Raw genomic sequence first — 13,801 nt, 5'->3', positions numbered from 1 at the left:
CAGGGTCCTGGGATCGAGTCCCGCATCGGGCTCTCTGCTCAGCAGGGAGCCTACTTCCCTTTCTCTCTGCCTGCCTCTCCAATCTACTTGTGATTTCTCTCTGTCAAATGAATACATAAAATCTTAAAAAAAAAAAAAAAAAGGGATACAGATGCTGGAAAATGCCAGAGGACAATTTGGTTTTTTCAAGAAATAAATTCCAAAGGGGAAAACAAAAAGAGTGAGGGGGGGAACTCTATTGATTAAGAGAGACTTGGCATATATATATATATATATATATATATATATATATATATATATATGATTCAGTTGTAGGAAAAGACCTTATTTGGATCCTGATTCAAAGACCCTTTTTAGCCATATACACGTCTATATGTATTTAATGTGAGTCTGTATTACTTTTAAAATTATAACAACGACAAAAGCCCCACAGGAAAAATGTTAACATCGTAAACTCTTGAAATCAATGATAAAAGCTCAAGGTCCAGTGACCCACTCCTCTCCAAGGAACATGGTGCAGAGAAAATGAAAGGCAGCTCTATAACGCATATGAGAGTCCCAAGGTAAAGTAAAAGATGCTTACTCACAGGAACGTACAGTGCAAAGTCCCTCCTCCTCAGACCCTAAGTTCCTCACTTCCCCTTCACAGAGATCACTGTGTTATAAGCTGTTTGTTGTCTAGTTGGAGATAATTCAATTCACATACAAGCACAAGTCCACTCTTGCTTTTTAAGTGGTGGCATGTCATACATAGTGCCTACGTCTTGTATATTTCATCTGACAGTGTATATGGGTGATGTTTTTATTCTTTTTAGTGGCTTCGTAGTAGTCCACTGAACAGACCGACAATAATTTAAAAGAAGTCCCCTACTGATGGATACTCAGGCTGCTTCTCTTCTTTTGCTGTTACAAACAAGGCCACAGTGACCATTTGTATTAGTTCTTCTTGGGCTGCCATAAGAAAGTACCACAAAAAGGGTCTTCCTTCTGTGTGTGTCTTCATCTGGCATTCTGTGAATTTCTGTATGTGCAAGTTTCCCTCTTCTTATAAGGAAACCGATCATTGGATTAGGGCCCATTCTAATCCAGAACGACTTTATCTTTTTTTTTTTTTTAAATATTTTATTTATTTATTTGACAGACAGAGATCACAAGTAGGCAGAGAGGCAGGCAGAGAGAGAGGGGGAAGCAGGCTCCCCGCCGAGCAGAGAGCCCAATGCAGGGCTCGATCCCAGGACCCTGAGATCATGACCCTAGCCAAAGGCAGAGGTCAACCCACTGAGCCACCCAGGCGGCTCCAGAATGACTTTATCTTAACTAGTTATACCTACGAAGACCCTATTTCCAAGTAAGGCCACATTTTAAGGTACTGATAGACATAAATTTTGGGGAGAGACAAAATCGAATTGTGTATTCAACCAGAAAAACATCCCCATGCATACTTTTGGTGCATATATATGAATATATTTACTGGATGAATTCCTACTAGGCCACCTGCTGGATCAGAGAGCATGTGTATTACTAAATTTGGTTTTATGAAATGGTTCTCCCCGTATTTCAAGCAGGCCCATAAAAGTTTCCTTCCCCGTAGTCTTAGCAGCCAAGTATGTTTTCCAACTTCTTCATTTTTGCCAATCTGATAGGCAAAACCAGTATTACATTTCAATACTTTTGGTAGTAAATATCAAAAAAATTACTCAAATCCTCTACATCAGAAATTCCCTATCTAGGAGGAATCTATCTCCAGGGAATAAATGATGGCGGTCGAGTTGTTCCTTATTTCTAATCTTACAAACAGAAACAATCTAAAGATATTTTAGTTAAGTAGGGCATGTTCATAGGATGAAATCCTTTTTAGCCATGAAAAATCATGTTATAGGGAGCCTGGGTGGTGCAGTCGGTTAGGTGTCCATCTCTTGGTTTCTGCCTGGGTCATGATCTCAGAGTCATGAAAATTGAGCCCCACATCAGGTTTCACACTCAGTGCAGAACCCGACTGAGACTTTCTCTCCCTCTTCCTCTCCCCTTGCCCCCACCCACTCTCTCACTCCCTCTCAAATGAATCAATCTTTAAAAACAAATCATGTTATAAACCAGGGTTTTTTAACCCGAGCTTATTGGGTTTTGTTAAAATGTTTGCTGGTATGTTCGCTTTCTTTGCATGTCTTGTCTCAAATCATTTACAAATTACTATGCCTTATTTTAACTTTGCATTTGAACTTTTGACTATTTAATAAACAACTGTAGAAAACCACGGACAAAAAAGTAACAGCTTCCTCTCAGGAACAACACCTTCAATGAGTCACTCCCCTTCCTAGAGGTAACTGCCGCCAACAGTTTGGTGAACACCCTCAGATCTTTTAGGAAAATGTATTTCATGTATTCCTTTTTTACTTTCTTACCCAAAAACATTCACACACTACAAAATATGTGAAGTTAAAAATGAAACTTCCCCTTCTCTCCTTGGCTCTAAATCTTACTGCTTTTCTCTGATATAATAAATAATAATGGATATGTCTCTTCTTGAGACTTTTAATTTTTACAATACTCTTAATATTGGGAATAAGGGACACCTGGGTGGCTGCCACTTAAGTGCCTGCCTTTGGCTCAGGTTGTGATCCCAGGGTCCTGGGATCAAGTCCCACATCAGGCTCCTTGACCAGTGGGGAGCCTGCTTCTCCCTCTGCCTATGCCTACCACTCCCCCTGCTGCTCTCTGTCAAATAAAGAAAATCTTTTAAAAACATATTTGGAAATGAAACAAAAAAAATTAAAGCTATTTTATTAACAGGGAGAAGTATTTGTCATTGTTTTCTTTGTAGGATTTCAAATGAAAATTTCTAAACATCCATGAAAATAGAGAGGACACCTTGGTGAACTGTGATTACACATTGCTAAGATCTCATAACTATTACTTTCATCCATATTGGCTTCAGCTGTTTTTTCTGTGCTGAAGTATTTTCAGGCAAGCTGTATGTTTTATTACATTTCATCCCCAGACACTTCACTAAGAATCTCAACTACCTGAGGCCATTTTTAGATAACTCCAATCCTGTGATCACACTGACAAGATTAACAGTCCTCATGTAATACCGTCCAATAATCAATGTGATTTCTCGATTGTCCCCATGTCTTTTACAGCTGGCTTTTGTAACCATTTCTGCAAAAGCCCCATCTTCACTTTTCCTCTCCACTTCCTTTCTAGTCCAAGTGATCATGAGTGATCAGTAAATCTCTTAAGTAACCCAACTAACATCTTGATAAAAAGTTTCTGAGAAATCCGGATTACAAAGCAGTCTGTACAGCATGAGTCCCTTTTAACATTTTATTTTGAAATAATTTCAGACGTACATAAAAGTGGTAGAAAAAGGCCACAGTGCTCCTCTTTGCCTTTGTATTGGATTTCTCATTTGTGAGCATTTCTGTACCATATATTGCTGGCATCATGGCCCATTATTCCTTAATATTCCAGTGTATATTTCTTATATACAAGGGACTCTACCAGGTAACCACAGTATAACCATCAAAACTGGGATGTTAATATTGATCAACATTAAAATATGATCCTCGGATGCCATTCAAAATTCCCCCTTCTCTATTTTAAAATTATATAGCACTACATATTCCTGAAAGAAAAATAAAAGAAAAAAAAATCACAAAAATGCCTCCACCTCTGCGCACCCCTAAAAATGTTAAGTCCCTTGTTAAGAGTCATCAGTTAGGCCTTTAGCCTTCAGATACTGTGCAACATACCTAGGGCTCTAGTTGACACTGCCCCTCTTTATATATTTTTTAAATCCCAACTCGCTTTTCTCTCATAAAAGTATGATCACCTTTGAAGCTGATTCTGTGTCAATAACCCGTGATCTTACTCTTTTAAAAATTCATTTTTAATTATCTTATTTTCTTATTTTTTTTCCTACTACTTAAAAAAAGGTCCACCACCCAGTCATTCCACAATAGGCGTGGATATATCTAAATCTAGACATTTGCCTGATTGCTTCTTGTTCTGCTTCCATCGACAACACTTTGATGGTCCTTCATGGGCCACACATCTGTATATTCCCTGATTACCAAGCATGGTGACTAAAGAGATGGAATAGCATTTTAGATGCTAAAAATATTCTGCCAAAACGCTTCTAGCAAAGCCTTTACTGGTCAGTTCTGAGTGAGGCAAGAGAGAGCCTGTTTCCCCACACAGTAATCAATATTAATTTATCCCTCTCTTTTTAAATCCATTTTCAATGGGCTAGAAATGCTAACTTAACACGCTTTTCAATTTTCTCCAATGCTGGTGAAGTTAATTATGACTCCAATTTTGACGAATTTGAAAGCTGGATACTAAAATAGGTTTTAGCACAATTGCTACTATTTTAAGCGCTATAGCAAGTGCTTAATATATGAGATCTATTTGCATCTGTCTTCTTTCTGAATGTCCTTTGTTGGAAGCTGGCCTTTGATGCCTAGCCCTAACCTGAGAGCTCTTCCTGTTAAATGACTGTTCAAACAATTTAAAACAAACAAACAAAGTTAGTAAGCACCTACTATGTGCCAAGCGGGCATTGTTTTAGGTGCTAGAGAAGTAACAATAAACAAGTGAACAATCGTAATTATTGTTGACGTCTGCATAGATAGATCTGGAAAGATGCAGTCCAGATGACATTGATACGGTGGTTTAAAGAGTGTGTACGAAGGGGGACAGAGTTCAATCAGAGGGCAGAAAGTCAGAGCTGTGGGGACAGGAGTGGGCCTTCACATTATTTGCTGTACTTTGGTACATTCCAAAAATGTCTACAATAAAAAAAAAAAAAAAAAGAGAGAGAATGTTGGTGACATAGCTGTGGGTCACCGAATTGGGAGGTTTCCTTCTTCAGGCCACACTACGTTTTCTAATGATCTCTAGGGCCACCCCCTGCCCCTCGCCGGGGTGCGGGGGTGTCACGATCGACCAAGGGCCCCAGAGCGACGCCGGGCACGGGAGAGGCCCCTCGATTCGGACTCGAGTCCGTGCGAGATGGGCTGTGGGCTGGGTGGGAATGACACTGGGGAACTGCTGTGCTTCTCCTCGGTGCGACAGGAGCCGGTGACTTTTGAGACGACATCCGTCTCCGCGTGTCGTCCGCGGAGATACGGACTGAAGTATTTAGTCGACCGTTCCTTCGGAACACTTAAACCAACGTGCCCGACGAAGCGGGGTTCATCTAGATGATGACAAGATGCACGTTAGTTTTCTCCCCGTTGGGGAACGGTTTTGTTTTCATAAAGCTTACATTTTGACTTTTTTTTTTGTACTGCTATTACTATTTCGTCATTGTGAAGGGACAGGGCTCTCTCCCTTCCGCCGCGCCCAGAGGCTGGCTCGCCCTTCCTACCTTCAGCCTCCTCGGCCTCCTTTACCAATTCGGGAGGCTCCATTTTCAAAGGCTCCAACCTGCCATTTTCCATTTTCCAACGCGGGGTTTGCGCTTGCGTACACCTTGGATGACTATTGGTCAAAAAAAAAAAAAAAAAAAAAACCACCTACGTGAGAGCGCATGCGTGCAGCGCGTGTCGGCCCGTCAGTTGACCCAGGCAGAGCAGCACGGAGGTTGCGAATCGCTGCCCGAGCCCCTGGACGACAGCGCGCATGCGTACACCCTGAGGCCCGCCAACTCTACTGTAGGGCACGACCGGGTCTTGGTCGGTTGAGAAGGGAGTGCTGTGCCCACGCACACGAACTCTAGGGAGGCCTTTCCCTCTCTGGGTTGCTACGTGGTGCAGGTTGGAAGTACGAGACACACATATGTGAACTGTGCCGTGGTACCCAAGAGTTCGAGTCCCCTTTCGCTCACAGATCCTCGCGTGACAGCCGATGCGAGGTTCTCTGCACTTCACGGGAGTTCAACGAGCCTCAGAAGCCGAGCGCGCCTCCCATGCACACGGTCTGGATCTCAGCCAGGTGTGAAGTCAGTCAGGTGTTGTGCCCAGAAGGCCACCTTCTCCATCAGCAGCGGCCAACATTGACCAGGGTCACTTCTGACCGGGTGAAGATGAAGTAGGTGAAGGGCAAAGGAATGTCCTTGTCGAAACTGATTTGAGGTCTTTTAGGTACAGTTTCTTTCTTAAAGCCTTTCTTAAAGGCTGGCCATGCATTCCCAATTCCACCCAAAGGGACCCTGGCCAACCCTGGACACTCAGGGCTCACAGCCCACCAGGAGGCTGACTCCTGCTGCAGGACAGAGGGTGTGGTGCCCAGGACTGGAGGAGACAGCCCCTGACAGAGGGATGTCATCCAAGTGGAAGAGGCGGGGCAGAGGGAGAACAGGGCAGAGGGGCCCAAGGATGTCCCCAGAGCTGGAGGAGCATCACCGGGCTGGGGAAGCAGCCTTTCCTGTGTCCTCCTGCCCCATTTCCAGGCTGGAGACAGAAGGTAAAAGTCAAAGGTGGTGCTTCTCAGCACGGCCCAATCTAAGAACTCTGCCACTCAAGGTCCAGTGAACAAGCCGTTATGGGAAGGTTGGTCTGAAGAGGCAGCTGGGGCAGCGGGGGGTGTGGAGTACTTGGGTGGGTAACGGATGAAGAGTCGATCCTCCTCTTTCTTCACCCAGCGCAGGAGTTTGGTCACTACCAAGATGGCACCTGCCTTTGTCACCAGTGGGCTGAGGCAGGTATAGAGTTCAAATTTGGAAGTCACCTGCAGGTTTGAGAGGAGACAGAGTTAGTTAGGCCAGAGCTGGCCATGCCCTGTCCTGTCCACCCCACCTGGGCCCCATGCTTGTCTCTTGTTTGGAAAAAACATAGGGCGAGGGTTCCTACCTGGTGCTACATCACCGTGGGCCAGGGGTTTTCAGTAGGGCCAAAAAATCAGCTGAATCTAGTGGCTTCGGCTGGGTAATGCTGGCTCTGTGTGTGTGTGTGTGTACGTGTGAACACGCACACACACATACTCCCTGGATGTCAGTTTGCTCACCTGTGGACCAGGTGTAATAGCAACAGTGCTTAACATTTACTGAGCGGTTGTTATATACAAGGTTCTGTTCTAAGCTCCACATAACTGTTTTCATCCTTTGTAGCCGGGGCATAATAGGAGGATTAGGAGGACAGGAGGATTAATTCTATTTAATCCTTATACCAACCAGAAGGTCCTAACCTGACCAGGTCACTTCCGCATCACCTCTCATTGCTCTCCCCCTCGCTCACCGGGGGAGCAGACCAGCCACTCCAACCTCTCCTTGCTATTCCTACAACATACAGGTTCTGTCTCACCTTACAGCATTTGCACGGTCCTTTCCCTCTCCATCTCTTCAGTGAGTCATCCCCTGACAACCCAATTTAAAATCCTGGGCCTACAATATCTTGGTTTTGAAATGCTGTCCTCCACCAAAAGGACATAGGCTCCCTGGACAAATGGCTGATTCCAGGACTGGCACAGAGAAAGTACATGATGAGCCTGGAACATCGTGTGCCAGGAAACAGGAATGCTCAAACAGTGATGGGAGACATATAAAAAAGAAACAGGGCCCACCCCGGCTACACTGAGATAGTTTTAGCACCAAAATCAATGACAGAAAAGGCTTTTAGCTCACTGACTTAAAGAAACATCCATGAGACCATATTGATATAAAATTAAAAATTCAACCAATATGTAGGGGGAGGAAGAGTTCTTTCATATAGAAGTAGAATGTCAAATAATAAATGTGGAAGGGATGATACAGTTCAAAAATCACCACGTGGCAAACACCAGAGTAGAAACTTTTGCAGACAAGAATCATTAATGGCTATTAAAATTAGTGAATGAAAGTGTGATGAAAAACAGAAACCTGACATAATCCCCACAAGATAATTATGAGAGGTAAAGGGGGAAAACACTATATAGTGCAGAAATCTGGGAGAAACCACCTTAACCAAGTGACCTAAGTTACATCAACAGTGGGACAAACCTGACATTGTGGATCTCCCGATCCGGGGCAAAGAAGGGCATATCACTCACTCTTCTGATATTCTTGCCAAAAATGCCTGACCTTATTTCAGTCATGATAAAATACAGAAAAACCCAAGTTGAGGGACATGCTACAAACTAACTAGCTGGTACTCTTTTAAAAAGTATCCAGGACACGCAAGAAACAAAAGACTGAGAAAGGATTCTAGAATAAATGAGACTGAAGAGAGAACAACAGATAAACCAACATATGATTCTGGGCTGGATTCTGGACCTGTTAAAGGACATTAGTGGGACAACTGGTGAGATCTGAATGAAGTCTGAGGATTAGATGTTGTATTGATGTTAATTTCCTGATTTTTTTAAAGCTCCTGTGGTTGACATCTGGAGAAACCAGGTGAGGGACCTATTTGTAGTAATTATTTGTACCTTTTTGTAGCTTCCTTGTAAGTCTAAAATTGCTTGGAAATGAAAGTTAAAAAAACTTAAAAATAAAATCCTTAGGTGAGAACAATGCCTCCTACCCAATAAGCATGCAATGAATTATTTAATACACGTCTGCCAACCGGCAAAGCCTGAGGGAAGGTGCCATTTCCAGTGGGGTCACCTTGGCCAAACTCCCTGAACAGCTGACCTTAACAGACCCACAGGAAGTGAGGAGAGGAACCCTGAAGCCCCCAGGGGAGACACCCCAGGTAGAAGGCATGGCCTGGGACCAAGCCTGTGGTCTTCAAGAGTGCTGGGGACTCCCAAAGCGAAAAATGAACTGGCGGAGAGACCTACGGGCAGGGCTACTGGGAAAGCAACAGGCATACTGACGGCTGTTAATGGGACCTCTTCCAAGTTGAGGATGCTCTACTGGTAGCCAATGGGGGAACAGCGAAGAGAACAGCGAACCGGAGGGCTGTAGACTGTGCAATCCTTATGGGTTTCAAAGGTACGTGTGTAATGGTAGGAAAAGCGATGCAGCCCAAGGCAGGGTGTGCCTCATGGAGGCTGTTCTGGTCAGAGGGGATAGAGTGTGGGGAAAGGGGGCGTGAAGTCAGGAACGAACTCTTGCGGGCCCCTAGCCGACTCACCCAGGCCAGCAGCGTCTCCCTCTCGGCCACGTGGTAAATGAGACGCAGCGGCCTGGAGGCGCTGTGGAGGCGCGCGTGCAGACGGTGGTACAGGTCGGACAGGCGCTGTCGCTCCTCCTCTCTGCTGTACGGGGCCTCCAGCTCGGGGCTGCGTGATGAAGGCAGGGGAGGCCAGCGTCAGTCAGAGGCTGGCTTGGCCGCCCCATCTCCCCTCAGTCTAGGGAGTTCAGTGAAACGGAGCCCAGCCGCCCCCATTAGACTTGAGGTTTCTCAGTGGTTGGAGGCCCAGCTACCGAGGGGCCTCCTCGAGGACCGGAGCCCTCTTCTTCAACAGAATACAGGATTCCTTGAGGTTGGCGGCCGAGCCTCCCTCCGTGGACAGACACCCATGCTATCCCGTCCTTCTAGAGAATGCCTGGCTCTCTCCCACCTCTTGTCTATGAGGTGCCGGATCTCAGGCCTTCCTGCCCACCAACTGCCCACAGGGTCAGGGCCTACCTGGTAAACTGGGGCAGCTGGCGGTGATGGTCGGGGATGTCCAGTGGCTTATAGAGGAAGTGCCGGAGGCCCGGTGCCCCCACAGCCTGCACGCTGTAGGCAGGAGCACTGGCTGATGGGGCACTGGACAAGCTGGCAGCCTCCCCCAGAGCCCGCATGGCACCCAGGGCGTGCATGCCTTCTTCAACCAGGCGCCGGCAGGTGGCCATGTCATGGAAGGCCTCAGGGTCAGTGCCAAGCAGCAGCAAGCACACGGGCATGGCGTCCAGGCGCGCCACGTAGGCGTAGAAGAAACCATCCGGATTGAAGCGGGGCAGGCACACGGGTGCCCACGCCTCTCCCGCCGCGAAGGCCGGCGCCCCCACCCAGTCGAGCAGCAGCTGCAGGTCGGCGGGGTCCAGCCGACACTCGGCTAACACAGTCCGCTCCTGGGCCGCCGTCACCAGTCGACCTCCGATGGCCAGCACCGAGAGGGCCAGGCCGGGCGCAGTGCACCGTCGCAGCAGCGCACCCAGGGCTTCGCGCAGTGGGCGGGCCAGAGGCACACAGCGCACGGCGCCCAACAGCAGGGCGCCGGGGTCCCGCTCCACACTGTCCAGAAGCCGGTCCAGCGTGCGCTCCGAACCGGCCAGCAGGCGGCGGAGGTCGTAGTTCTGCTTGCGTGCGAAGATGCGGGCCACGCTTGCCCGGGTCAATGTGCTCACGATCTGTGCGTGCACGGCCAGCAGCTCCCCGCGGAGCTGGGCTGCCGACTGAGGAGTCCTGGACACAGCCACCAGCAGCAGTGGGCCCTGCTGTAGGAACACCAGCTTGTGGTCCTCTGGGGGAGGGAAGGGGGGCACAGCGGGTAGAGAGGGGTCAGCGGCGACGGGCGGGGTCAGGCAGGGCTCTGCCGCTCTTTCCCTGAACACACGCACTCCTGGCCCATGCTCACGTGGTCACTTGGCGGTACACTGGGATGGGGATAAGGACAGCTTGGGGGAGTCTGGGTTAGTTCTAGAGACATGATGGGACGGTCAAGGAATCAGGTTAGACACAAAGCATGGGTCAGGGGACAACAGAGCAAGGACTGACATGGAACCTAGAGACACCCAACTCAGCCACAAAGCTGAGCCCCCAAAGTCAGGCTTTCAGATGAACCAGGAAGTATCCAGTGACTCAGATCCAGGTGTGTTAATCACTCAGAACCCAGCAGGCCAAACAGTCAGACAACAGACAGATCCTGGCCAGCCGCCCACATACACGGACTTGCCCCTGGCTGCCTGGACAATCTCCCAGGCAGCCGGCTGGCCGGTCAGCCATTTGCCCAGTCACCATGCCCGCTCCACCTCCTCCTCCTCTGCTCACCAGCGTAGATGGCGCGGATGGCATCGCCTGCACTCTGCACGAAGGACACGAGGGCCGTCATCACACCCATGGTCGTCGACAGTGCCTCCACGCTGCCATACCTTGAGTAGATGGGCTTGCCTGCCTCGCTCAGCACAAACACGTGCTTTCGCTTGCTGCGCCAGTCCTCGTCACTGGGGTCCCCGCCCTGGCCCCCAGAGCCACTCTCGGCGCCACCCACGGGACTATTCTCTGAGGCTGCAGGATCCCAAAGCCCACAGTTGCATGATGGGGCCTCTGTTTGGGGCAGTGGTGACAGCAGGCTGGAGGGCTGATCCTTCGTCTCGGATTCTGAAAGGGAACTCCTGGTGGGTCATCTGGCTGTGGACTCCCCGTAACCCCATGTGCCCAAGGACTTATCAAATCTCTACCAGTGCCTCCCACTGACCCATGATGCTGACAGAGACCCCCCAGGTGTCTCCTTAGCCCCTCAATGACCTCCACACGATCCCCCTAAAGCCCCAACAATCCAATCTCTGTCATTACTGAGCCCTCTATATCCCTAGAGACTGTTTATTCTCCTTTCAATAACTGCCACTTTCAAGTCTTCACGCTATTGCTTCTGAATGACCATTATTAATAACTTCATCTTCAATAATCCCCCATGAATACCTCTGACCCCTCATATATTTTCCTAGTACCGACTACTCACCTCTCATTGGCCACCATGATACCCACTAATATCTCCATAGTCTCTCATGTAAATCCTTCCCCTGCCCCATCCCTCCCTAATACCTTATTTATTCTCATGAATGTTCACTGATCCCTAATGACCTCACTGACTCTTCTGGTCACCCATGTATATTTTTTGGTGATAACCACTAATTCTCCCAATGACTGCCATGAATGTCCACTAGCACCCATATCTTTTAGCCTCCCCTAACCCCCTATTTACTCCCACTGCTGTTCACTAACATTCCAATTATTCCATTAATATCACTAATACCTGGGTCTTCAATGACCTCCAGTGACTACCCTGACACACAATCTATTTTACCCCATGTGCACTCCACTCCCCACCATGACTACCATTGACCTCTACTAACATCCAAGATTTCAAATAACCTCTCCTGATTCACCTGACCCTTTTTTATTTCATTCTCCCATCTCCTCCTATGACTACTATTAATTTCCACTAATATTGAGGACTTCAGTGACATCCTCTGACTTCCCTGACCTCCTGTTGTTCTCATTGATAATCCACTTCCCTCCTTATAATATCCTTCATAACATACATACACTAACACACAGGACTATAATAATGACCTCCATCTCCCCTCCTTGTGACCATCATTAACAATCAGCAATAAAACCCACGGCTGCCCCCTACTGATTCCCTTGACACCCCCCATTTATTCCAGTCAATGTCCACTGATCTTCCATTGACAACCCTTATTTCAACAATTTTCCTATAGAATCCTGATAACCTCATATTCCTCATTCTTTGATTGACATTTGCTTATCCCCCATGTCCTCCTCCCAGTTACCTCCCCAAGAGCTGCCATTACTTGCCAATAATTCCCAAATCCTCAGACAGCCCTCACCCACACCCTTTATTCTCAGTGATGTCCACGCATCCTTCCTGATGATGCCACCAACATCCACTCATTCCTAAGTGGTCCATGTGCACTCCTTCTGCAATGACTCCTAATGAGTCTCCACCGAATACCTATACGCATCGACCTAGGTCTTCAAATACCCTCCTATCAGTCGTCCGACTCTCCAGATAATCTCATTGATGTCCACGGCTTCCTCACCGATGATCACCATTAACATCTACTAATTTCTGGTTCCTTAAAGACTGCCACCAACAACTCACCACTGACTTCCTCAAAGATGTAAACAATGAATGTGCATTTGTCACCATTGATCCCCTTTCCCACCTCAATGACTTAAGTAACACCCTAGCCTCAAAAGACACAGACTTTTAAATAGTTCCCCTTTGGCCATATCGACTTTCTTTTGGTCATTCATTGACCTTAACATCCTAAATCCCCCATGCCCCTCATTGGCGCCCGCTGACCTCTGATTCCTCAAAGGCCTGAACTCAGACCAGTGAACATCACACTGATACCCCCTGATTTCATTTCTCAACGACTTAAACTACATTGTGTGTCCACCATGGCCTCCTACTAATCCTGCTATGCTCTAAACTACTTTCCCGAGTCCCGAAAGACTCCTCGCTGGTCCCCCTCGGACCTCTCCCAGCAACGACACCCTCCAGGTATTCTTTCAAAGACCCTGGTGAGAGGAAGGCATACCTGTTTTCTCCAGGTCCCCGTCCCCAGGATCCGGCGGGGCCTCGTGAACCTCTCCATCCTCTCCATCCTCCTCACTGGGGAACCGAGTGTCCTCCAAGTCCTCCGCGTCCCCAGGGGCTGGGGCAGTAGTGTCTCCTCCAGCCTCCATCTGCACATCCCTGTGGGGTAAGGGAATTGAGGGTGACAGGCAGCAAAAGAAACTTCTTTAAAGCCTCTACTGAGCCTGGACTCCTTGAACACATTCCTAGTGCTTGTTTCCCCTCGGGTTTCAAGAGGATGAGACAAGCAAAAACATGACCAACTACTTGCACCCTCCAAGATTTCCCGAAAAGGAGGTTCTAATGAGCTTCCTCAGATAAAGAGACATAAACACCTGTTTTAATCCCGTATCCCAATTGGCCGGGTACCATCACTTCCCAGGCAGCGGCAGCATCACACTTCCGGGTGCGGCTGACGTCTTGCCACACTTCCGGGTACGACGCCGCTCTGAAGACACTTCCGGCTGCGGCGCTTTATTCGCTCGCCGCCGCGCAGCAACCTAGTTTCCCGCCGCACGCTGGTGTCCCCTCACCGTTGAGATGACGCGCGCCACTCCCGGATTTACGTCGGTCTGGCTGGAGACCCGGTGCGCCGCCTAACAGCTCCTTTCACCGCACTGGC

At 48.0% G+C, this 13,801-nt stretch overlaps 2 protein-coding genes across 6 annotated transcripts in view; both read right to left on the bottom strand.

Annotated features, from left to right (window-relative positions):
- Nucleotides 1-5,465, bottom strand: part of SYCE1L (synaptonemal complex central element protein 1 like) — a 19,873-nt gene extending 14,408 nt beyond the window's left edge. For all 4 annotated transcript variants that reach the window (XR_004281168.1, XR_004281166.1, XR_004281167.1 and 1 more), the window contains exon 1: nt 5,372-5,465. Coding sequence is in view for 1 of the 4 variants with exons in the window: in XM_032324207.1 (XP_032180098.1) it covers nt 5,372-5,444 (73 nt within the window). In the remaining 3 variants the exon portion in view is untranslated. The remainder of the gene's footprint in view (nt 1-5,371) is intronic.
- On the bottom strand, nt 3,311-13,801 carry MON1B (MON1 homolog B, secretory trafficking associated). 2 transcript variants are annotated; one of them, XM_032324206.1, is made up of 6 exons: nt 13,713-13,801; nt 13,142-13,299; nt 10,842-11,171; nt 9,495-10,314; nt 8,997-9,144; nt 3,311-6,672 (listed from the first exon to the last, which is right to left on the bottom strand). In XM_032324206.1, exons 2-6 carry the CDS (start codon nt 13,287-13,289, stop codon nt 6,463-6,465), a joined length of 1,656 nt encoding a protein of 551 aa, XP_032180097.1. In that variant the 5' UTR covers nt 13,290-13,299; nt 13,713-13,801; the 3' UTR covers nt 3,311-6,462. The 2 variants fall into 2 exon arrangements, with proteins under 2 accessions (XP_032180097.1, XP_032180096.1); XM_032324205.1 differs by lacking the exon at nt 13,713-13,801 and adding an exon at nt 13,515-13,706.

This window comes from Mustela erminea, chromosome 19 (assembly GCF_009829155.1).
Source record: "Mustela erminea isolate mMusErm1 chromosome 19, mMusErm1.Pri, whole genome shotgun sequence".
Taxonomy (NCBI): domain Eukaryota; kingdom Metazoa; phylum Chordata; class Mammalia; order Carnivora; family Mustelidae; genus Mustela; species Mustela erminea.
This window is presented reverse-complemented; position numbering and strand designations above follow the sequence as displayed.

Bases quoted from the DNA above. Each gene is read 5' to 3' on its own strand.
- MON1B (XM_032324206.1), bottom strand. From the start codon at position 13,289: ATGGAGGCTGGAGGAGACACTACTGCCCCAGCCCCTGGGGACGCGGAG. The intron at 10,315-10,841 runs GTGAGCAGAGGA...TCCCTCCCCCAG, and splicing joins CATCCGCGCCATCTACGCTG to AGGACCACAAGCTGGTGTTC. The intron at 9,145-9,494 runs GTAGGCCCTGAC...TTCATCACGCAG, and splicing joins CAGCTGCCCCAGTTTACCAG to CCCCGAGCTGGAGGCCCCGT.